The sequence below is a fragment of the Hemiscyllium ocellatum genome, chromosome 1, assembly GCF_020745735.1.
Source record: "Hemiscyllium ocellatum isolate sHemOce1 chromosome 1, sHemOce1.pat.X.cur, whole genome shotgun sequence".
Taxonomy (NCBI): Eukaryota; Metazoa; Chordata; class Chondrichthyes; order Orectolobiformes; family Hemiscylliidae; genus Hemiscyllium; species Hemiscyllium ocellatum.
Genome location: NC_083401.1, coordinates 98,653,207 through 98,678,388, shown reverse-complemented (window position 1 = coordinate 98,678,388; position 25,182 = coordinate 98,653,207). Strand labels below are relative to the sequence as shown.

The 25,182-nt window shown below is 38.5% G+C and overlaps 1 protein-coding gene across 1 annotated transcript in view; it reads right to left on the bottom strand.

The window, feature by feature from the left end:
• Positions 1-25,182, bottom strand: part of nfxl1 (nuclear transcription factor, X-box binding-like 1) — a 156,776-nt gene that overhangs the window by 122,807 nt on the left and 8,787 nt on the right. The window contains exons 2-7 of the mRNA XM_060830967.1: positions 22,119-22,286; positions 10,361-10,473; positions 8,997-9,127; positions 4,670-4,848; positions 4,421-4,582; positions 2,572-2,672 (exon numbers count right to left, since the gene is read on the bottom strand). Of these exons, the coding sequence (XP_060686950.1) occupies positions 2,572-2,672; positions 4,421-4,582; positions 4,670-4,848; positions 8,997-9,127; positions 10,361-10,473; positions 22,119-22,286 (854 nt within the window). The remainder of the gene's footprint in view (positions 1-2,571; positions 2,673-4,420; positions 4,583-4,669; positions 4,849-8,996; positions 9,128-10,360; positions 10,474-22,118; positions 22,287-25,182) is intronic.

Genomic DNA, 25,182 nt, shown 5'->3' with positions numbered 1-25,182 from the left:
TTGGAGGACAAGGGTGGAGGTGTGGGATCACAGCTCCCTTGAAGATCCCCCAAGGTGCACCATCCTAGCTAACGACTATAATTGTTGCTCCTTCACTATGGTCAAAAGTCCTGTAATGTTTCATCCTATCAGCACTGTGCTAAACCCACTGCATTACCATCTTCTTTGGGGTAATTAGGGATGACCAATAATTGTTGGCCCAGACAGCAATGCTCACAACCCTTCTACAAATGAAAAAAAACTGGATAAATTAAGAAAGGCGTACAAAATAGAAACCAGTAAGCTAATCTACAACAATGAACAGCAGATGCTGGAAATCACAAAATAGCTGGAAAAACTCAGTGGGCATCTGAGGAGAGAAAGCAGAGTTGACATTTTGGGTCCAGTGAATCTTCGAAAGAACTGTTTGTTAAATTCTGGCACAACAGCGAACATGTCTGGGTCAGAGATGTGATGCTGGAAACCCATCTGAAGTAACCAGCCCAACTATACAGGATGCTGAAAGAAATAGTCTAAAGAAAACACTCAAAATTCAAGGAAGTGGAAGAGCGCACAGAGATGTGAGGGAGAGGGCTGCGTTGGGGAGACATAGCATAGGGGTGTGGGTGGGGGCGGGGGGGGGGGGGGGAGAGAGAGAGAGAAAGAGAGTGGTGAGTTGCACGGACAGGGAGTGGGAGGACAGCAAGAAAAACATGGATGAGAGGTCCTGTAAAATAAAGGCAGCATGTTTCAAACCTTTCAGCGATGGCATACTCAGCTAACAATATTACTTGTAGAATTATAAACTTTGAAGCGGACAGTATAGAACTCCAGAAGGACATACACAATTTGGTGGAGCAGGCAGATAATTGGGCAGATGAGCTTCAAATGTAGAGAAGTGTTAAGTGATGCATTTTGGTAGAAAAACTTTAAAAGACAATGCAAAATATGGGTACAATTCTAATTGGGGCATGCAGAAGCAGAGGGACATAAACATAAATGCCACAGAAAGTGGCAGATAGGTTCAGAAACCATTAAGGTTACAGCACCTTCCACTTTATTAATAGGGTTATATTGAGTAGAGGGATAGACAAGTTACACTGCAGCTTTATAGATCTTTATTTAGGCCACACTCAGAATATTGCATACACTTCTGGTCACCACACTACCAGAAGGATGTGGATGCTTTGGAAAGGGTATAAAAAAGGTTTACCAGGATATTGCCTGGTATGGAGTTTTTAGCTATGAAGTAAGGTTGGATAGACTGGGTTTGTTTTCACTGGGACACAGAAGGTTGAGGGTGATCTGCTAGAAGTTTATAAGATGGTGAATGGCTTGGTTGAATGGAAAGTATGAGTTTTTTCCTCCCAGGGTAAGCAGTCAATTACTAGGGGACAAAGATTCAAGGTGCAAGAAACAAAGTTTAAAAGAGATGCGTGAGGCAAGATTTTCACACAAAGGATGGCGAGTGCCTGAAACACATTGTCAGAGGTAATGGAAGCAGACACAATAGCAGTATTCAAAAATCACCTGGACAAATACATGAACACTGCCATAGAGGGATACAGATCCTGTAAGTGAAGCCAACTTTGGTATTGAAGGGCAAAATGTATCAGCGTAGGCTTGGAGGGCTGAAGGGCCTGTTCCTGTACTGTATTGTTCTTTCTTTCTTTAGTATAAGAGCAAGAAGGTGGTGTTTAACTTATATAAGATAGACCTTAGCTACAGTATTGTATACAGTTGTGGGCACCATATTACTGTATAGGAAGAATGTGAACACACTGAAAAGTGCAAAGGATGCTTACAAGAATAGCTTCAAAAGTTGAGGAAGTTCAGCTATGAGGACAGATTGAAGAAGGTGGGACTGTTCTTCGAGAAAAAGGCAGAGAGGAGAACAGATCAAACAGATGTTTTAAAATCATGAATGAGTTGGAAAGAGTAGATAGAGAGAAATTGTTTCCATTTGGAGGAGGAACAAGAACTAAAGGGCATAGATTTAAAGTGATCTATAAAAGACGCAAGACTGAAGTGAGGAAAAGCTTTTTCATTTGATGTCACTTCAGCATCAGAGATTCAATTGGAGATGTTTAGCTATGAAGTACTTGACTTGTGAATCAACAGCCTTATTTTTACCTCCAGAGAACCATGATTTCCAACTTGCACTTCTCCCTCAACCAATTTGGTTGCACATTTTAGAAATATTGACCATACCATCAAAGTGTCTTCAGTTACTTTAATTAAAATTGGCACTTTGCACGTTAAGAACCTGCAGCCCTCCAAGGAGGTAAAAATAAATAGTTAGAAGCTGCATATTATAAAAGCTTTTTCTAAAGTTTGCAACTTCATAACACAAATTCTGAACGGATTATTTGTACATAATATTCACATCCCTCAGCAATGTTAATCTAAAACTACTTATTAATATGAGAGTATCAACAAGTTTGCAATCAACTTAGTGGGGTCTTATCGGTTTCTGATCAATATCTGCTTTTAATTTCCAACAACTGATTATGGGTCAATTGTCAGAAGGATCACTATTAAATCACTAATTCATCTGATCTACCTAGCTAATCTATTGTTACTTCAGGTTACCTTTTCACACTGCCATTGTGGTCTAGCACACAGCCGCTCAGCTGTTTCCTTCCCACACAAACACCATTGTCTGCTAACACGAGGACATTCTGGACAATTACCTAAGAACAAAAATTCACCCAGTTATAGACAATTTTGAATATATTTCTAAACTCAAACAAAAGCAGATATATAGTTCAAACAAACTTGATCATAGTATAGTATTCTGTTTTCTGCATATCAGAGAGGTCGTTGCCTAATTTTGATCACTTGGTCGTTCTCTCAAAAGTTCTCCTTTAAATCCTTTAACGAGACCTTGAAAGCTACACTCTGTCGATGGGGCAAGTAATTTGAAAATCAGCAAAATATGTGTATGCTAAGTAACTGCTGAATTCTATCACACTTCCAGTTTTTATTCAAGATTTCCAACATCCAGATTATTTTGTTTCATAAATTATGAAATTTTAGATGAGACAAATGCAGATCGTGTGATGCAATATAGAATAGTGTACTCTCACTACTTCTGGAACCAAATAGACAGAATAAACAGCACTTCAGGTTTTGGATATCAGACATGAAACTAAAGTAACAGATATTTTCATTCTACAGAACAATTCTACAAGGGGGCATGGTAGAACAACTTTTCCAGTGGCATCAAATCCAAAAACTGCAAAAAAAAAGTTTAAGTCAAGCAAACATGAAAAGTTAAATGCAGTACTAAACTAGATTCATCATCATTATTGTGTTCCACAGATATAATAAAAGAATTTAAAGAAAGCCAATAGCTGCCAATTATTCATATTTAGCAAAGTATATATTACGAGGATTTAACCAGAGTTTTATTTTTCATTCCAGGTTTTAATAGGCATCATACGATTGCAAGGGGAACTGAATGGTATAACGGACTACCTCATCTTTTCACCACACAGAATTGGTTTCAAATCCAGCCTACTCATCTGGAATGAGAATAGAACCATAGGTTTTACTAGTCCAAAAAATTGATTTCTAATAAGTAAAGTCATTCAGAAAACTGCACAATGGTACAGAAATTTGATTGTAACACAGAATCTAGAGAAGACTTATGATGACTTGACCAGACAACAAACTGTGATACTAATTCAACACACCTACACTGACATCTCTGATCTTGAATAATTTGAATGAAAGCTTGGAAAAATACTGCTGATAACGGAAATATGAAAGAAAACAAAACATTGCTGGAAATTTTCACTATGTCTGGCAAGACTGTATATATGAAAACTATGACTGTTATTTTGTTTCACAACAGACATCAAGGTATGACTTGAAAGATTTGGAAAAAATCTTGTAGTGCCTTGGATTTATAATGTAAATTCAGTTGCAGGTTTTATGGCAGGATGGTATCACATTCACCTATAGAGTTAAAGTTAATGGAGTTATATCAACTTAGCTCATCACGGTTGAAACTACAGAAAATTTAACAGTGTTCCTTGCTGCAGTTAAAATCCGACTTCAAAAAAAATTTTAAAATTACATAAAACGCTCCAAACATTTGTCTTTTTAAAATAAGAGAGAGAACAGAAGCAAATAAAATGAAAACGTGAAAAATTATCAAAATCATTACTTTACACATATGTTCTATTTGGTATAGGTAAGACAGAAACACATTAGAAATCAGTAATACCATTTTCTCTCACCAAGTATGTTCCTCATAGTTAATTTCAAAATACAATTAACCCAAATGCAAGCAAAATGTAACACTTGTACAACGTCCATATTGTGGAGCCTGTTGGACTATAATCTGATGTTGTGTGAAAGTTTCAACAATGTCTATACAATCCTTCATCCTGCTTCTTAACTTACTTGCTTAAATCTTAATAACTGAACCAACCTGTATGACATGGATTTTCACATTTATGCTGCCCACAAGTTAAGAGCTGGTTGCACGGCTGTTGACAGGACCACCCCTTAGCACTGCAGCGTCGGGAGACTGGTTTAGCTTTTTTACAGTAACAGGTTATGGCGACCATCTTTGGACAAGGTGGGCAAGGACCTAAATTAGAAACACAAACCTTGTTAGACTCATTGTATAGCTTATTAATGTTGAGTAGAACAATTTGTTAATTCTAAATCACTTTACCAGGATGGCATAAAAGAAGACACTTATGTCCACACAGAGGCTTGAATTCTTTGTCACAGACTTGGCCACAGGAATGAGGTACCAACCAAGGGTCTGATGGGGGATCTTCAACCTTTCCACAGTAACAGTAGTATCTTGTTGGAGTTTGAGACTGTTCATATGGGTGCCTGCATTTAGGACTGGACAGACCAAATAGCAAAGTAATTTTGTTGGAGTACCAGAATTATTAATTGTATATGCCTAAAGTTAAATTTTAATGTATTATGCATTTCGTTTGGCGCTATAGGTTTGTCAAAAAGGCTACAATTGGCAATTCTAAAATAAGTTTGTAAATTGCATTCAACATAACAGCAAAGAGCGTTATTAACATTTATGACATGTCGAAATATTAATAGGTTAACAAAATAGAGTCCTCAAACTCTTCATTTATATCCTTGTCATTTTTAAAAAAAAGTCACAAATGAGCCAACAATCAAACATTAATTGGTTAACTTAACAGTCTGTAAACATATGATAGCCACCTGTGAACAACTTTCTACATTCGTGGGCACTTTCCCAGACAGTGACATAATTGCCTTACTCAAAATTTCCATACCAGCTTTTTGTTCAACACTTGAAAAACACCTTTTTCTCTCCTCCATTAGATAAGATTGCATTAGGTCATTCATGAAGGAATTGCTTCCACGACCTTGAGAATCTGTGCTTGCAGGGTAAGAAACCAGAACAATTTGGAGACGCCGGTGTTGGACTGGAGTGTACAAAGTTAAAAATCATACAACACCAGGTTATAGTCCAACAGGTTTAATTGGATCACCTGAAGGAGCGGCACTCCAAAAGCTAGTGCTTCCAATTAAACCTGTTGGACTATAACCTGGTGTTGTGTGATTTATAACAATTTATGGTTGTGTTACTTTGTTACAGTTATATGTCTGGCCTCTATTAGTATACCTACTGATTATCTCTGTTTAAATTAACTCAATCTACGCTTACTACTTTGTTCAAACATTTTTGGCTGGTTTCCAAGCATCCAGTACCCGATTTCAAAAAGCATCTACTGTGTTAGTCTCAAAATGGTTACTGTAGTCACATTAGCTTACTAATCCTCTACTTCCTGACCCAAAGACCGCAATCAATAAGAACAGTCGACAAACCCCTTCCACAATGATCCCCAACACCAGAAGCCCCCGAAGTTGCATACTCACCCCTTACTATACTCCTTATACACTCACAACTGTGCAGCCAAAGTCAGCTCGAACTCCATTTGGAAGTTTGCTAATGATACCACAGCAGTGAGTTGGTTTTCAAACAACGAGTCAGAGTACAGGAAAGAAATAAACAGCTTAATGGCATGGTGTAAGGAGAACAATCCCTCCCTCAACATCAGCAAAATGAAGGAGCTGGTCATTGACTTCAAGTGGAGTGGAGGACATGCCCCTGTCTGTATCAATGGTGCTGAGGTGGAGGTGGTCAAAAGCTTCAAGGTCCGAGGACAAAATATCACCAACAACCTATCCTAGTCCAGCCACATAGATGCTGCAGTTAGAAAAACACACCAATGCCTCTACTCCCTCAGAAGGTTTTATAAATTCGGCACGTCCACAATGATTCTGACCAGTTTTTATAGAAGCACCACAGAGAGTATCCTACCCAGATATATCACAACTTGGTATGGCAACTGCTCTACCCAAGACCGCAAGAAATTAAAGAGATTTGTGAACTAGCCCAGTTCATCATGAAAACCAGCTTTCCTTCCACTGATTCCACCTATATTGCCTGTTGTCTCAGGAAAGCAGCTAACATAATCAAAGCCCCCTCTCACTACAGTCATACTCTCTTCCATCAGGCAGAAGATATAAAATATTTAAGAATAGCTTCTTCCCCACTATTATCTGACTTATGAACAGACTTCCCACATATTAGAGTTGATCTTTCTCTGCAGCCGTAACATATATTCTGCATTCTGTTTGGTTATTCCACATACTTACTTGATATGATTTGTCTGGTTGGCAGGCAAAATGATACTTTTCACTGTATTTTGATACATGTGACAATAATGAATCAAATCAAAGTAATAATCAAACCATAGGAATGGTTAGGTTATTCTAAAACTATTAGTTTACTTAAAACTTCTAAAACTACTAACACCTATATCAAAGGTGCCTCAAAACTCCCTGAAATGTGAAGCAATCAAATTTCAAAAGTAATCTTTCAAAGTGATTGCAGTTGACATATTCAGTTTTAGTTGACCTGACATACCTATACATAGATTATTAAAATTCTGCACCATCATGCATGTAATAAGTGAATATTTACCTCATGAACTAAGTCAGAATAGTTTTACAAGAGTGAAATCTCCAAGCAGGATCACTAAACAAGTATTATCCAGTCATCAGGAGGGGTCCAGAGAGATGTTTAGAAAATGCTTAAGACAAGTTTTGTCATATGGTAAAGACAGTACCTTTTTATTTTTCTGTATTTTTCATTGTGGACTGAAATGGGAAAATATCTATTCTAAAAAACAAAGACTGTAGCAGGATTTTGAATTGCAAATAACTGAAACTCATTGTAAACATTGTTTACACAGTTGCTAATTCAAACTGTGTAGAAAGTGGTGCAAACGAGCTGGCTACAAGTTGTGTACAAATTGAGATTCAGCTGGCAACAGTGTTGATTCCTGTGTGGACTAGTGACCAGTTATCATTGACAGAGACCCTCTTCTTTCCAACAACTATGTGATTGGTTCTTTAGTTGATGAACAGCTTGGGGCTATGAAAAATGATAAAGAAAAGCTATTCCATCTCCACCAGCTCAGGAGCTCTCCTGTCTTCTGCTGTAAAAGCCACGTGGAGCCCGAAAAAAATCAGTTCATCTTTCCTTCAGCTGTTGTTATAGGGTTTGGACTTTTAAATTACAAAGTCAGAGACATTTAATAAAAGTGCAACTCAGCCACCTTGTGGTTCCTGCAAACTACTGAAGACACCTGAAGAAGGAAGAGCAGGAACCAGCATGCTGATCAGCACATCCATGAACAGAAACCACTGAATTGCTTAGACAGTCATGCCTCTATCCATTACATCCAAGTCGTTTTTTGAGAGAGCACACACGTCAGAGATTAAACTAGTAGGAGTTACACCTTGATGCTTCATAATTGTTTATCCGTAACTAGAATGATTTTATTTAAAGTAAGTAGTAATTATAGAATCGTAGGGTCCCTAGTGTGGAAACAGGTCATTTGGCCCAACAAATCCTCACCAACCATCCGAAGAATATCCCACCCAGACCCATTCTCCTAATCGATTACTCTACATTGACCTTGACTAATGCACCTAGCCTACACATCCCTGAGCACTATGAGCCTGAACACTATGGGCAATTTAGCATGGCCAATTCACCTAACCTGCATATGCACAAAGATGCAAATGCAGACATAAATGCACATATGTGTCTTCGGGGTGAATTTGCATATTTCTATTTGCAGATACATTCTATTTTATTCAAAAAGCACCAATCTGGAGGCAGTCAGTCTATGTGACATGTAATAAATTCCTACTGTTATGACATGGCGGTGAACCCCTCTGCTAATTAAACCAAACACCTAGAAAAGCTCACCTCACCTCAATCTGTTGAAGTATGAGCAACAGAGAACTCCCAAATTCCAGTGAAGAAAACAAAAATCAATTTATTCTTTAACTCTAAATGTGAACATTAAACAACTATTGACAACTCTAAGCCTTCTTTCTCCTAACTGCTTGCTATCTGCCTCCAACTCGATAACAAAATACTGTTCCCATAAATGCCCCTATTAAAATTACATCAACTTAATTTTCAAAACCCTACAGCTGCTCCCGTCTCAGTGCCTGTCTTCCTCTGGCTATAGATCTCCCTGGGTCATCTTCTGTCTTTTGCTGCAAAGATGTTTCATGTGAAAAGGTACCTTTCTTGTACAGAAGTGCAGAAATTTGGTCAATGCATTCAGTCAACTCAAGTTATAAAGGTAGTCATCTAATGTGGGGTGTAAAGTGGAGGCTGTCTACAAACAAGAATACTTGTCCATCATGGCAGAAAAGTGGGTCAACCCACATACTGAGTATATGCAAAATATGAACTTGAGCCAATAAAAAAGTTCTCTCATATACTCTGTATCATAATTCCATAATATTTTAAAGGTATGATACTATCACCTTTATTTCTAAAATCTTTAATTTTTGTGATATTTCTCAGAATAGTGGGGCTTGATTTAAAGAGGAGTTAGAATTTATCTTTGAAAGAGGAAGCAATGAACATGTATTTAATGTGCTCCAGTTGAAAACAAATATCTATAGCTTACCATGGCCAGGGATGATCTTTCCTTCCAAAGTCATCATCCAACACAGAAGATACAAGAAAAATGCTGTCTTTTGCCCATTTTTGGATACATGAGATGTGAAAGATACAGTAACAACGGAAGCAACTCCAGATCTAAATGAGAAAAAAAAATGAATCTTAGGTCCATTACAAATTAATACATACTTGAGAAATGTATTTCTAAAGTATATATTTACAATAAGTTAAGTTACTGTCTGTCACCCAATGAGCAGATCTAGTTTCAAAATTTCTAACTCTTACACAGTTCTGATGCCATTCTAAATACTACCCTAATACCCTATTTCCTGAGGAATGGTTCAGTGAATAAGGTCACAAAAAGATGTCAGTGTTAAATTAGATAACCCATGAACCAAGTTGGTGATAATGCAGAAAAAGAAAAAAATTAACTAAAAGTTGTAGGAGATAATAAATAAAACAGAAATCCTCATCATTGCTCCTCACTAGAATTAAGCTACTTAAAAACATTCCTAAATTTTAAAAAACTGCATATATATTTGGCTGCTAGGACAACAATTTGGAAGAAACATTCAACATGTACCAAATGCCTTGTTTGAAGTGTGACTTGAATTAACAGTTTAGCATCAGAATAATTTAACATGCATTAACCAGAATCAATTTGCAGAGTATTGCAGAAAAGCAACATGATTGTGAAGCAACTGTTAGTGTAGGTGTTGGCAGAAAGTCAATTTTTGAAGATTCCCAAAATTAGGCAGGCGGAGGGGGCTTTGACTTCTATGTCTGGTCACCATCTTCATCTTCAGCCACGTGGAGTCTGCTCCATGTGAGCATGTATACAATCAGTGAACGGTTGCAGCTCCACCCATGTCAGTTGCTTGATCTTTTGAACTCAAGTTATAAAGGTAGCCATCTAATGTGGGGTGTAAAGTGGAGGCTCTCTACAAACAAGAATATTGTACATCATGGCAGAAAAGTGGGTCAACCCACATACTCAGTATATGCAAAATATGAACTTTCAAGCCAATAAAAAAGTCTCTCATACACTTGTATCATAATTCCATAATATTTTAAAAGGTATGATACTATCACCTCTTATTTCTAAATTAGCTCAATCTTAAATCTATCGAAAGGTTCATGTCTTACAGTACAACATTTAATGATGATCATTTAACTTGTGATAACAGTTTTTCAATTTCTAATAACTGTAAGTACAGAATTATAATTCAGCTAGTGCAATAATTGATCAATTTGTTAAAAGGAAAAAGCAAAGCCCACATTAACCCTGACCTAACACTATCAGGTTCACCACAAGGTGGCATATACACTAAGTCTAAAATACTATTTTGTCAAAATGTCTTCAATACTTACAGCCTGATTCCTCTTCACTGAGGCTATGCAGATGAGACATGTTTGAGCTCCTGACTGAAATGCATCATTCAGATATTGTTTTGTACGTTCCAATTCTCTAGAAGAATCTTCACCTAGTATAAAGATTAATCCATATCAAATATTTTATAAATGTTGGATTTTTAATGCATGCCTACTTCCTAACAGGGTAGGATATCCCACTCGCTTGCATATGTAAATGTAAATTTTTCTCCAACTTTAAGTTGTCATTTCTAATTTTAAGATGCAGCAAACAAATTATAACAATAATCTTCCATACCAATACCAACAATTATAAATGTAAATGCAAGTCAAAAGATTCAAGCAGAGACAAATGAGACTGGAGCAAAGATCAGCAACATTCCAAGATAATGAATGGACTGTCACTCTTTGCTGGAGTCAATGTGAAACTTAATTTTACACTATTCAAGCTTTAAAATTATGCTTTTTATTGAAGATGTATATATGTAAATCGGTCACTCATGTGGGTATTGTAAATTTAGATTCTTCTGCAACTTGTTTACAGAATTTGACTTGCTTCAATTCTTGCTCCAATAACAGACTTTCCTGCTCTTTGGATGCTCCCTGACCTGCTGTGTTTTTCCAGCGCCACACTTTTTGACTCCAATATATATAGTTACAGATAAGATGCCCACTCAAACTTTTACACAGCAACTTGCAAAAATTCTACAGTTTCTCAAGTCAGCATTTTCTACATAATTTTTCCCAAGCCTTGGCAGAGGTAAGTGTATATGCTGTTTTCTGACAAGTCCATATCCTTAGGTACCACAACATGTGACCACATTGGCACACTCAAGGAAAATTCTAGAGGCACGCATTGGATCTTATAAAGATGGTGAATGTAAATTAAAAGGATTCATCTTCACTGCCTACATGCATATACAGGTTGTCCAAGATATGGAAAGTGATGTCCCTCGATGCCCTATTTTGTCTTTGACTGGTTCTATGTGACATGAATTGGCTAATGGTTGGGCAAGCTACTACAACCATTTTTAAATCAGTTTTCCCCCTTTTATTGTGAAGGATCTTCATTTTTTGTGAAAACCTACATATCAGTAGCAATACCATGTCCATGTGCTCTTTCAACATTGCATTCCCTAACATTCCACTCAAGGAAGCCACTGGGGAGTTTGCACTAGGTCACTGCATTATGGCAACACACATGTACCACTGGTGCCTGAACGGTTTTTTTTTTAAATTCATCAACGTACCCAAACATGCAATTAAGTTACGTTTCAACAACACATATACCCAAATAGCCAGAATTGCCTTTAGGCCTAGCTCTAGCAAATATATTTACTAATTTCCATGAGCAGAATGTATTTAAGAATCACCACTAATCTCTCACTCCTGGTGTACTTGGGACAACTAGATAAAGTTTACAACATTCAAATAGGTAGATGAAAATAATTTTCTCACAAACCTTAGGCTCCATCCTGCACACAAATTCATCTCTGAAATGGAGCAGTCAAACCAGTTCCCTTTCTTTAATGTGCTAATTGATAAATCACAAAAGGGATTACTGCAGTTCCAACATCAGTTCAATATGCAAGTTCATGAATAAGGCCCTAGCCTTCTACTTAATGACTAGGCTTGATCCCAAAATACAGCACATCTGCGCCACTGGATCAAATCATCACTCAGGAACATTGCATAGATCATACTACGGCTCCGACAGATATCCATTGCACCCATCATTACCCTAGAGGGAAAGCTACCTCAAAAACTTTAACGGATGATGCTAGTCATTTCACGCTGCTATTTTGCGATAAACACACTAGTGGTTGCTGGATGCTGCTGTCAAGCTAAAAAGAAGTTCTTCCCATCACACAAATGAGATATTGGAACTTCAGTACTGTTGTGTCACCTGATACATAGGCTATACGGCCTAACAACTGGGGAATTGCATCAAAAATAAACAAGGCCCTTTGACTGTTCACAAGGGAAAGCATGCTGACCATGCTCAACCAGCTCTCGCTTGTAAAACTCAGGGCATTGCATATGATAAATGTGATTTCTCTACTGGACAGCATTTACTATATTATCCAGAATGCACTATGATTTACACTGGAAACCAATTTAAGATTATCAGTCAGTCAATCTCACAGTAGGTTCATTTTCATTTGTTAGAAGCCAACTTTTATCATAAACAGGCCCACACACCACTTTGTCCTGAGGAAAGGGCTATGAGGATAGCTAATCCAGACTGCATCATCATGGCAATATCCTGACCAGAGTCAATGTTTCCAGTTTGAATTTAAATTTTTAACTAGGACATCTAAACAGTTCCTACCCACTTCCACGGCAACTTTTGTTCCACCAATCAGTACCCTCTTTTCATGCCATACAAATTGTTTTTAATTACTAAAGTTGATTTTCTTGCATTAATGAGTGCAAGATAAAAAGCTTCAACTTCATGTCATTTTACATTCCATACTTTCATACAATTTTCTTTTAAAAGGATGCCATGCGAGATAGGAGAAAGAGTAGGCCCTTCAGATCCCTGTGCTTCCTCCACTATTCTAGATTATGGGTGATTATCTACTTTATATTCCCATGCTATCCCCATACACAGGGGAACCTCGATTATCTGAACGAGATGGACGGGCACTATTTCGTTCAGATAATTGATTATTCGGTTAATCAATTCAATGCCTTTCCACTGGAGTTCTAAGTTTTCAATTAAATCTGCTCCCCGTTCAGGAGACTAGCAGCAGCACAGCGTGCATGCACATGCTAGCGGCTACCTTGCACCACTCCCCCCCCCCCCCCCCCCTCTGCTGAACAGCCCCCAACACTGCCCCCCACACAGCCCCCATTTGGCCCCCCTCCAGGGCAGCCGGACTGGACACCAACAAGACTGCTGCAGCTATTGCCCTTTTTTTTGGGGGGGGGGGGGGGGGGGGGGGAAGGGGGTTGGGGATCAGAATCTCCAAATAGCACGCACATGGACACACACACTACTTTTTACTGTGATATTTTGACAGGTTCCACCTTTGCCCTGTACAGGACAATGTTAGAGAGATTATCTGGGGAAGGGGGGGGGTGGTGTTTAGGGTATACGCCTGTATAGAACTCCAGGGAGAGTGTGGGAACAGAGGGAGAGAGAGAAGGTGGGAGGTCAGTCATTTCGAGACAGTGTCCGCACTCCCATCAGTCCAGGACGGTTCTCAGCAGCACTTTTAATCACTGTAAACAAAAGACGTAATCAGTGCTGGACACATGTCTTTGATGTAATGTTTCTGTCGGGACCTCAAGATTTCCTTTGGATAATCCGATTTTAAGATAATTGGTATTCAGATAATCGAGGCTCCTCTGTACCTTAATGTTATTAGTAACTACAACCTTATCAATTCCTGGCCTGAAGTTAATTAATTACTGAACTTTTCTAGCCCCTGGGGTAGAGAATTCCAAGATACATCACCTTCAGTGAAGACTTCCTCCCAAATGTCTTGCCTTTGGGACTGAAACTGTGCCCTGGGATTCTAAATCTTAGAAGAAACAAGTCTTTCTGCTTCTATTCACTCAATCCCTTTAAGGATTTTGTAAGTTTCTATGAATTCACCCTTCATTCTTCTAAAAGCCAATGAATACAGGCAAGGTCCTGTCAATATCTCGGCATAGCATAGTCCCCCATTCCATGAATTAGTCTGGCAAACTTCTCCTTCACTCCCTCAATGGCAAGTATATCCATTCTCAAACAAAAGGATCTAACTGTACAGTTCTCTAAAGGCAATCTCACTAGCACTCTATACAATTGCAGCAAGACCTTTTTGTTATTGTGCGCAGACCCTCTTTCTAAACAAATTAACATATTGCTTGCCTTCAAAGTAGCTTGCAGAATAATGAAAAAAAACTCTTCACCCTCATTCTTTCTACCAAAATGGATAAACACACATTTATCTATATTATATTTTACCTGCTATGCTCTTGCCGACAGATTCTAAATTCCCTTGAAACGTCTTTGCATCCTCCTCAAAACTCACATTCACATCAAACTTTGTATCATAATGCCAGGGACCCAGGTTCAATTCCCGCCTTGGGCGACAGTCTGTGTGGAGTTTACATATTCTTCCAGCATCTGTGTGGGTTTCCTTCCACAATCTGAAGAAGTGCAGGTTAGGTTAATTGGCCAAGCTAAATAGAACTAGTATAGGTTATTAGTCAGGCATAAAGTATGGTAGTGGAATGGGTTTGGGTGGGTTGGTATGGACTTGTTGGGCTGAACGGCCTATTTCCACACCGTAATTTCCACACTGTAGGAATTCTAACTTCTAAATTCTCACTATAATCTGCCATTAACTGACATATCCAAATCATTGATATAGACCATGAACAACTGGGGTCAGAGCACTATTTCGCTAATCGAAGTCGGTCAACCTGAGAACAACCCATTTATTCTCACATTCAGATTTCTGCCCCTTAGCCAATCCTCAACCTATGCTAGTCTATTAAGACTAAGCCAATTTGTTTTTATTTTATTCAGTTGATCAAAGAAATTCCAAAAGTCAAAATACACCATATCCACTGGTTCTTGCTTATCAAGCTCGCTAGAAACATCCTCAAAAGACTGTTTGTCAAAGTTGGATTTCTCTTCATGAATCCAAACTGACTTTGCCCAAACAGCCTTTTTTTTAAATAAAATACCCACTGACCAAATCTTTTCTAATAGATTCCAGTATTTTCTCCACCAATGACATAATAGGTTTGTGTTTGCTCAGTCCCTCCTTTCTTAAATAGTGGGATACATGCAACCTTCGAATGGGTCAACAATTTTGCAGAATGAAGAGAATTTTGAATGATCACCACTGGATTCATCAATTCTGTAGCCATCTCTTTTCAACATTCCAAGTTTAAGGCAATCAGGTACCTGGGAATTTTCAAGTTACAGTCTTATTACATGGATTCCAATACACTTTGCTTTACTATTAATTTCTTTCAATTCCTCACTCTCATAACACACTTGAAAGTGAATTATTCAACTGAGATCTCCTGTGTCATCCTTTATAAAGGCAGGCAGAAAGCATTTATTTAGCTTCCCTGTCATTTCTTTCCTAGGATAAATTTTTCTGTCCTTGCTTCTAATGAACCCACATTTGTCTTTGCTAATCTTTTCTGTTTTTAACATATCTATATTAAAAAAAACCTATGGATATCAGCAAAAAAAAAGGTCAAGGGCTAGAAGCCTCTTTTTCACTTCTGCTCCCCATCTTTCCCAGGTCCCAATCTTCCCTCAAATCACTAAGCCACTGGCCATGTGCCCCATTCTGAAATATTTGTATGCACTTGTGTGATTAAAACCAATGCACACTGTCCAAATCACTTCTGTCAGCAGATACATGTTTTTGAAAACCCTTACATCTGTGCACTGTTTCTCAATCCTTCCATCAATAGAGAAAAAAAAGTTCTGAATGTAGTTTTGCTCGCTGAGCTACAGAAGGTTCACTTTCAGACGTTTCGTCACCATACTCGGTAACATCTTCAGCGAGCTTCCGGACAAAGTATTGCTGATGATTCCTGCTTTTCTATTATTGGGTTTCTTTGGGTTGGTGATGTCATTTCCTGTGATGATATCATTTCCTATTATTTTTTTCAGGGGGTGGTAAATCAGGTCCAAGGCAATGTGTTTGTTGACAGAGTTCCAGTTAGAATGCCATGTTTTTAGGAATTCTCATGTGTGTCTGTTTGGCTTGCCTGAGGACGGATGTGTTGTCCCAGTTGAAGTGATGTCCTTCCTCATTCGTATGCAAGGACACATACAGATGAGGAACAAAACATCCCGCCTAGAGTCAAACAAACAGAGACTTACAAGAATTCCGAGATGCATGGCATTCCAGCCGGAACTAACAATCACATCAAGTTAGACCCCATCTATCACCCCTTGAGAAAAAGAACAGGAAATGACATCACCAACCCAAACATAAACTGAGAGCAGGAATCAGCAGTGTTTTGTCTGGAGGCTCACTGAAGATGTTACCTAGTATGGTGACGAAACGTCTGAAAGTGAACCTTCCAGCTCAGCAAGCAAACCTACACCCAGAACCTCAACCTGAGCTATAAATCTTCTCAAAATTCGCCAAGAAAAAAGGTTTCTCATATTTGGTCAATTGCTTCTCGATATTGTCTAGACATAGCCTATTTTTGACATTCACTCTCCTCTGGTTATTCGGACACATTCAGTAATATCTGGATTACTTCCAGTGCCACGACCTAATGAGGGTAGGAATAGGAAGATAGAGCAGATGAATGCATAGCTGAGGAGCTGGTGCAAGGCGAAGGGTTTACATTTTTGGATCATTGGCATCTTTTCTGGGAGAGAAGTGACCTGTACAAGGACGGATTGCGCCTGAATTGGAAGGGGAGTAATATACTGACTGGGAGATTTGCTAGAGCTGCTTGGGAGGATTTAAACGGGTGGGGTTTCAGGGAGGTAGTGAACAAATAAATCAGTCCTAGACTGGTACAATTGGGAAAAGGAGCAAGTCAAACAAACAGTCAGGGCAGGCAAGAACAAAGCAGAGATTGAGACAGGACTGAAAAATTAAACTGCATTTATTTCAATGCACAAGGCCCAACAGGGAAGGCAGATGAACTCAGGAATTGGTTAGGAACATGGGACTGGGATATCATAGCAATTGCAGAGACGTAGATCAAGAATGGACAGAACTGGCAGCTTAATGTTCCAGGATACAAATGCTGCCGGAAGGATAGAAAGGGGGACAAGAAAGGAGGTGGAGAGGCATTTTTGATAAGGGATAGCATTACAGATGTACTTAGGGAGAAAGTTTCTGGGAATACATCCAGGGAAGTTATTTGGGTGGATCTGAGAAATGAGAAATGGATGATTACCTTATTGGGATTATACTATAGACACCCCCCACCCCAATAGTCAGAGGGAAAGTGAGAAACAAATTTGTAAGGAGATCTCAGTACTCTGTAAGAATAATAAGGTGGTTATGGTAGGGGAATTTAACTTTCCAAACATAGACTGGGACTGCCATAAGAGTTAAGGGTTTAGATGGCGAAGAATTTCTTAAGTGTGTACAAGAAAATTTTCTGATTCAGTATGTGGATGTACATACTAGAGAAGGTGCAAAACTTGACCTACTCTTGGGAAATAAGGCAGGGCAGGTGACTGAGGTGTCAGTGGGGGAGTACTTTGGGGCCAGTGACCATAATCCTATTAGTTTTAAAATAGTGGTGGAAAAGGATAGACCAGATCTAAAAGTTGAAGTTCTAAATTGGAGGAAGGCTAATTTTGACGGTATTAGGCAAGAACTTTCAAAAGCTGATTAGGGGCAGATGTTCGCAGGTAAAGGGATGGCTGGAAAATGGGAAGCCTTCAGAAATGAGATAACGAGAATCCGGAGACAATATATTCCTGTTAGGGTTAAAGAAAAGGCTGGTAGCTGTAGGGAATGCTGGATAACTAAAGAAATTGAGGGTTTGGTTAAGAGAAAGAAGGAAGCATACGTTAGGTATAGACAAGATAGATCAAATGAATCCTCAGAAAAGTATAAAGGCAGTACGAGTATATTTAAGAGGGATAATCAGGAGGGCAAAAAGAGGACATGAGATAGCTTTGGCAAATAGAGTTAAGGAGAATCCAAAGGGCTTTCACAAATACATTAAGGACAAAAAGGGTAACTAGGGAGAGAATAGGGCCCCTCAAAGATCAGCAAGGCAACCTTTGTGTGGAACCGGAGAAGATGAGGGTGATACCAAACGAGTATTTTGCATCAGTGTTTACTGTGGAAAAGGACATGGAAGATAGAGTGGAGGGAAATAGATGGTGACATCTTGAAAAATATCCAATACAGAGGAGGAAGTGCTAGATATCTTGAAACGCATAAAAGCAGATAAATCCCCAGGACCTGATCAGGTGTACCATAGAAGTCGTGGAAAGCTAGGGGAGTGATTGCTGGACCCCTTGCAGAGATATTTGTAACATCAATAGTCACAGATGAGGTGCTGGAAAACTGGAGGTTGACTAACATGGTGCCACTGTTTAAGAAGGGTGGTCAGGACAAGCCAGGAAACTATAGACCTGATGTCAGTGGTGGGCAAATTGTTGGAGGGAATCCTGAGGGACAGGAAAGGCAAGGACTGATTAGGGATAGTCAACATGGCTGTGTGCATAGGAAATCAAGTCTCACAAATTTGATTGAGTTTTTTGAAGAATCAACAAAGAGGATTGACGAGGGCAAAGCAGTGAACATGATCTATGTGGACTTCAGTCAAGCGTTCGACAAGTTTCCTCATTATAGAGGAGTTAGCAAGATTAGATCACATGGAATCCAGGGAGAATTAGCCATTAGGATACAGAACTGGCTCAAAGGTAGAAAACAGAGGGTGGTGGTAGAGAGTTGCTTTTCAGACTGGAAGCCTGTGACTAGTGGTGTGCCACAAGGATTGCTGCTGGGTCCACTGCTTTTCATCATTTATGTAAGTGATTTGGATGTGAACATAGGAGGTATAGTAAGTTTGCAGATGACACCAAAATTGGAGGCGTAGTGGACAGCAAAAGAAGGTACCTCAGATTATAATGGGATCTTGATTAGATGGGCCAATGGGCTGAGGAGTGGCAGATGGTGTTTAATTTATATAAATGTGAGGTGCTTACTTTGGAAAGGCAAATTGGGACAGGACTTCTACACTTAATGGTAAGGTCCTGGGAAGTGTTGCTGAACAAAGAGACCTTGGAGTGCAGGTTCATAGTTCCTTGGAAGTTGAGTCAACAGTAGATAAGATAATGAAGGTGGCATTTGGTATGGTTTCCTTTATTCAGAGCATTGGGTATAAGAGTTGGGAGATCATGTTGCAGCTGTACAGGACGCTGGTTAGGCCACTTTTGGAATACTGCAAGCAATTCTGATTTCCCTCTAATAGGAAGGAGGTTGTGAAACTTGATCAAGGTTCAGAAAAGATTTAGAAGGACGTTGCCAGGGTTGGAGCTACAGGAAGAGGTTGAATGGGCTGGAGCTGTTTTCCATGGAGTGTCAGAGACTGAGGGGTGATCTTATAAAGGTTTATAAAATCAAAAGAGGCATGGATAGGGTAAAAAGACAAGGTCTTTTCTCTGGGGTGGGAGAGTCCAGAACAAGAGGGCAAAGAGTTTGGGTGAGAGGAAAGATATAAAAGAGACCCAAGGGACAACCTTTTCACACAGAGTCGTGAGTGTATGGAATGAGCTGCCAGAGGGACCGGTGGAAGCTGGTACAATTGCAACATTTAAAAATCATCTGGATGGGTATACCAATAGGAAGGGCTGACAGGGATATGGGCAAAGTACTGGCAAATGGGATTAGATTAATTTAGGATATCTGGCTGGCATGGACAAGTTGGACCAAATGGTCTGTTTCCATGCTCTACATCTCTATAAAATACCTCATTTTTTTTCCTCCAATGACTTTGCATTGTTTTATTTTTAACATAATCCATGACCATTTGGAGAAAAAGATATACAGCATGGAAATAGACCCTTCAATCCAACTCGTGCGCACCAACCAGACACCACAATTTGACCTCGTCCCATTTGCCAGTATTTAACCCATATCCATCTGAACCCATCCTATTTATATTCCCATCTAGATGCCTTTTACATGTTGTAATTGTACCTGCCTCTATCACTTCCTCTGATTGCTTGTCCCATACGCGCACTACCCTCTATGCATAAAAGTTAACCTTCAGTCCTTTTTAAATGTTTCCCCTCTCACTTAAACTGATGTCCTCTAGCTTTGGACACTCCACCCTCACAAAAAGACCTAGGTTATTCACTCTACCCAGATCCGTCATTTACTTCCAAACATTTCAGTCATTCAACAACTCTTTGCTGTTTCATCACTCTACTGCATCAAAATGGTTTGCTACTTATTATAAATTGATAACAGGTCAGCTATGATGACTGGAAATTAGAGAGCCAGCTCCAATCCTTGGTACTCTGTTCAGGACACAATCTTGAAACCACTTCCATATGTGTGTATCAGCTACTGTCTCCTCTTGCAGCCAATTTCTTACTCATCTTCAAGTTTCATATAAATCTAAATCTAAGTTCCTGAATAAGATCCTGTACAACCTTCCAACATTTGAACAACACACCTGTCCAATGAAATCTATTCCTTCTGAAATTGCTTTGGGTGCCATTTACTCGATTATTTCCACATTGATAGTTCTCAGGTTTGTTTAATGACGGTTTTTTTTATTTAAAAAAGGTCTGTAATGACCCACGCTTGTTTTATTTTCTCTATTTAACTGTTCCTACACAATCCAGCTGAAAACTATGGGATTGTCCTCTTATCAATCAATTGGCTTCGACTACGTCATAGAATTTTTCTCTAGTTTCATCATCACTACCCCCATTATAGGAGATTTAGGGTCAATTTCTAATAATTTCTTGATTTTGAGTCCATTAAGCACAGGACACACAACAGGGTGATACCAAAACCATTGTTTAATATCAGATTTGCCTTTCAAAATTGCCAGGGAGTATGTTAATTTCAACATTAACGAGCCTTAACTCTACTTCGACAATCTCCATACTAAGACTGGAAGAATTTCATTATCACATTTGTACTTGTTTTTGTGTTTGCCTCTGTCGACCTACTGTTTAATCTGATTCAAAAAGGTAAGTACAAGGTCAAAAAATTAAAGATAGTTTGAACTTACACATATTAATTGAATTGTCATCCCATTTGATGAGAAATTACACTGAAGTACAATCTATTCAATCAATTTAAGCAAGCAACAGAAGTCTGATTTACCTTTATTTATATAATCATTTTGCATAATTTATTAGTTGTGTTTAGGGGAAGAAATATTCAACTGGGAGAATTTTTGTAGGTGGCATTGCCAGCAAAACCACACAACAGAAATTAAATAAAAAGGTCAGTGATATTCTAGTTACTAAAGTATCACATTGTGTAAATCTAAACTCATTACTAAATTTGATCATTATGTTTTCAGACCTCAGATTTAGAAATTTAATTGAGGTATAGTTAATCCATTGGTTTCAAATGTCATTAACATCAACTGTACTCAACCCAGAATGCAAGTACATGAATTAGATTTTAGGATTCGTTACATTTCTAGTGAGCACAAAGCAGTTTCACAATTTCTGTTTTATGCTAAGTTATAAAGTAGAAGTCCATTATTACCCAGATATTGGAATTCAAAAAAAGTGAAATCATATTATAGCTGAACTGTCGGTAAGGATATTTGTTATTAAAAATGAAAATAAATGTACAGAAGTTGACTATTGTTAAATATAGATAAATTTTCCTGAAGCTTTTCATCTTGCACTCACCAAACAATTTTGCAAAAATACCAATCTAAGGGGACAACTAACATCAGTAACGCCTGAAGGGAGAGTTATTGGTTTAAAACCTAAAGTATGCAGTTTACTGTTAATCATTAACTTCCCAATTTCCAAAGCAATGCTTCTATAAATCAGAGTACACTTGCTAACCACTTCCTTCTCTCACAGCATAAACTTCAGCTTTCCATAACATTGGTTTCCTTTTGAATTAACCTGATCGATGCAAAACAAAAGGTGTACTTTTTGAAAGCACTTTCACAGTAAACATTTAACTCTTTAGGAAGCCACAAGAGCCCAATGCTTTATGTGAATTCATGATATACCGAACAATATACATAATGGGCTTCCAATGCCTTTCAATGCATTACGTTTACAAACCAGTACTGAAGTTACAAATTATATTACCTATATGACTAGAATATGCTGTAAATGTTGTTGCAACAATTTTCCCTTGCTGACCCTCAAAATCCTCTTCTCCTTCTTCTTCAGAAGAAGTGTCCTCATTCGCAAACCTTTGGGCTGCAGCCTGATTGGCCTTACGAATTTCTTCAAATTTTTTCAATGATGACAGCTCTGTTGACAAGTTGCATAAATAACAATCAGATAAATTAAGTATTAATGATAACTGTAAAACTTCTCAATATCATTTAATGCATTAAGTATGAAAATAGACAGGTGATTTCACAATAATATGTACACAAAGATATTTTATAGCTATATGTAAGGCATTAGGACACAGATTATAAAATGTACAGATCTAAGAAAAAGTCATTTAAAGTCAGAAGTTTTGTTCTTTTTAGATAGCTCTCCACCTACAATCATTACTGACTTTGGAACACAAGTTGACTTTTAAGCTTCTAAAAAATCCTTCCCAAAAAAATAGGGTCAACTTGAATATAGGGTATAAAATATAATTGCTGGCATGGGGTCAGTAGCAGCACTTTGAAATGTGAAAAAAACACCACTAGTAATTTGAAGGAAAATCAATACACCAGAATGATAATTTGAAACACAACCACGACATCTTAAAAACCATCAAAATTATTGTCTTCAGCATCTGATGCATAGTTATTCAAATTCATGCCCAGTTTTTCTTTTGGCCATGGAAATATCACAATGATGCAAGACTGGATCAGACGTAACCCCTCTGGTTTCATACATGCCCCTCCACAACATATCATTTTCCATTCCATTCACTGAACTGAATTTTTATTCTTTTCTAAATGATCTTAAAGAACTTGATTGTTACTCCTATCAGAATTCATAGGTATTTCATCCATCCAGTTTGTAACATAACTGATAGTTTTAAACAGTATTTTTGGTGTTCTTCAGACTGGCATAGTCTTCTGCAGCAATTTTACTCCATAAAGCAGCTACAGTAACTAGCAGTTAGTCTGAAATCTTTAGGTTCAATGTTTATTTTGGCCCATTTAAGTGCATAAATTAGCATATCGTTTCTGGTATCAAAGTAACTTCTCAAATGATTTTCAAAGGACCTGACGTGAATTTCTCAAGATCAGGCCAATGCAAATTCCTGTTCTCATTGTCTTGGGCAAACAAGGATAACTGCAACCATCAAGATGTTGTGATTCTCCTCCATCACCCTATGAAACAAACAATATCCAGTTTTCACAGACAGTTAAACCCAGACATCCACAAGTTTCTGTCAGTGACTCCTTGTTCCTTACAGAATGTGAAGTCCCCAAAATTCTTAGGAATCATGCAGTTGATGAGCACTTCCAGATTTACTCTAACATCTCAATGCCAGCTTGCCAAGTAAAAAAGTTGCTACTGCAGTCATCTGAGATCTACACATGAGCGAACAGGAACAAGTTTAATTGAATGTAACTAGATGCAGAGGCTGGTAAAAGGATATCATACTTGGAGCCCTACAAACTCAGGTGCCCATTCCACGTGTTCTGAGGTAACTATGATATAGCTGCTTTCACAGGAGCTCTGGGGTCATGGTTGTAAAGGGAATTACCTTTGTTTCTCCTGTCCACCCACCCACTGACTGTCTCTGTACAGGTCATGCAGGAATTGCTACTCAGCAGTGTCTTTTGATTAAGTAGACATTTGCGAAGCTTTTTACACTTAACATGATCAAATTCCAATTGGTGCCAAATTTAAGCTTTTGCAAAGTATTCCTCAAAAGTATTGTAGCGGCCTTTGTCATTTGGGATTTTGTTTTTTCACTCAAAGCAACCTGGAGTGTTTCCATGGCTTGCTTATAAGCTTCAACTGCAAACTCCAGCAGACCTTTGCAAAAATTAATAATGTTAGAACATTCAATATTGGCTTGATCCATTGGGACTAAAGTGTCTCCATTTCTTTTTGGCTAGCTTTTTGGCCAGTTGCTCCCAGTTGTTGAACTATCCTCTTAGTGGACTGTTTCTAAAATTTGATGTGTTTTCTCAGACTGTTCCAAGTTCAACTTACTATTCTTTCCACACTGTTGAACTTCTGTTTTGAATCTCCAATCTATTTCATAAGATTATTTTCTAACTCCAAAATCTGGATATCTCAGATTCCAAATCACTGTTCTGGCTTGCAGTATCCAGTAGATGCAATTTTCTTCCTTCCCAGTAGTAATCCAGCTATCCATGAAGTAACATAGTCATTCATGACTGCATTTGTATTCATGCACCTCCTTGGCAGATGCTGTTAAATAAAGTTGTCCATTTGCTGAACTTCTAAAAAGGATTGTTTCTCCTTGAAAGAAACAACTGGACTTTCCAGGAGCAGTGTCTTGTATCCAAATGTATAAGATGATCTCACATTTCAAACTCAAGTAAATGACCAACATGTGTGCACATTTTCTTCTCTGTAACTATATTCTGAAACATCAATGTCTTCAATGCACTCTGATGACTCGGCATTTGGTATGCTTTCCTTTATTGGTCAGAGTATTGAGTACAGGAGTTGGGAGGTTATGTTGCGGCTATACGGGACATTGGTTAGGTCACTGTTGGAATATTGTGTGCAATTCTGGTCTCCTTCCTATCAGAAAGATGTTGTGAAACTTGAAAGGGTTCAGAAAAGATTTACAAGGATGTTGCCAGCGTTGGAGGATTTGAGCTATAGGGAGATGTTGAATAGGCTGGGGCTGTTTTCCCTGGAGCGTCAGAGGCTGAGGGATGATCTCATAGAGATTTATAAAATCATAAAGGGGCATGAATAGGATAAATGGACAAAGTCTTTTCCCTGGGGTGGGGGAGTCCAGAACTAGAGATCATAGGTTTAGGGTGAGAGGGGAAAGATATAAAAGAGACCTAAGGGGCAACTTTTTCACACATAGGGATGTACGGGTATGGAATGAGCTGCCAGAGGATGTGATAGAGGCTAGTACAATTGCAACATTGTAAAAGGCATCTGGATGGGTATATGAATAGGAAAGGTTTGGAGGGATATGGGCAAGTTGCTGGCAAGTGGGACTAGATTGGATTGGGATATCTGGTCGGCAAGGACG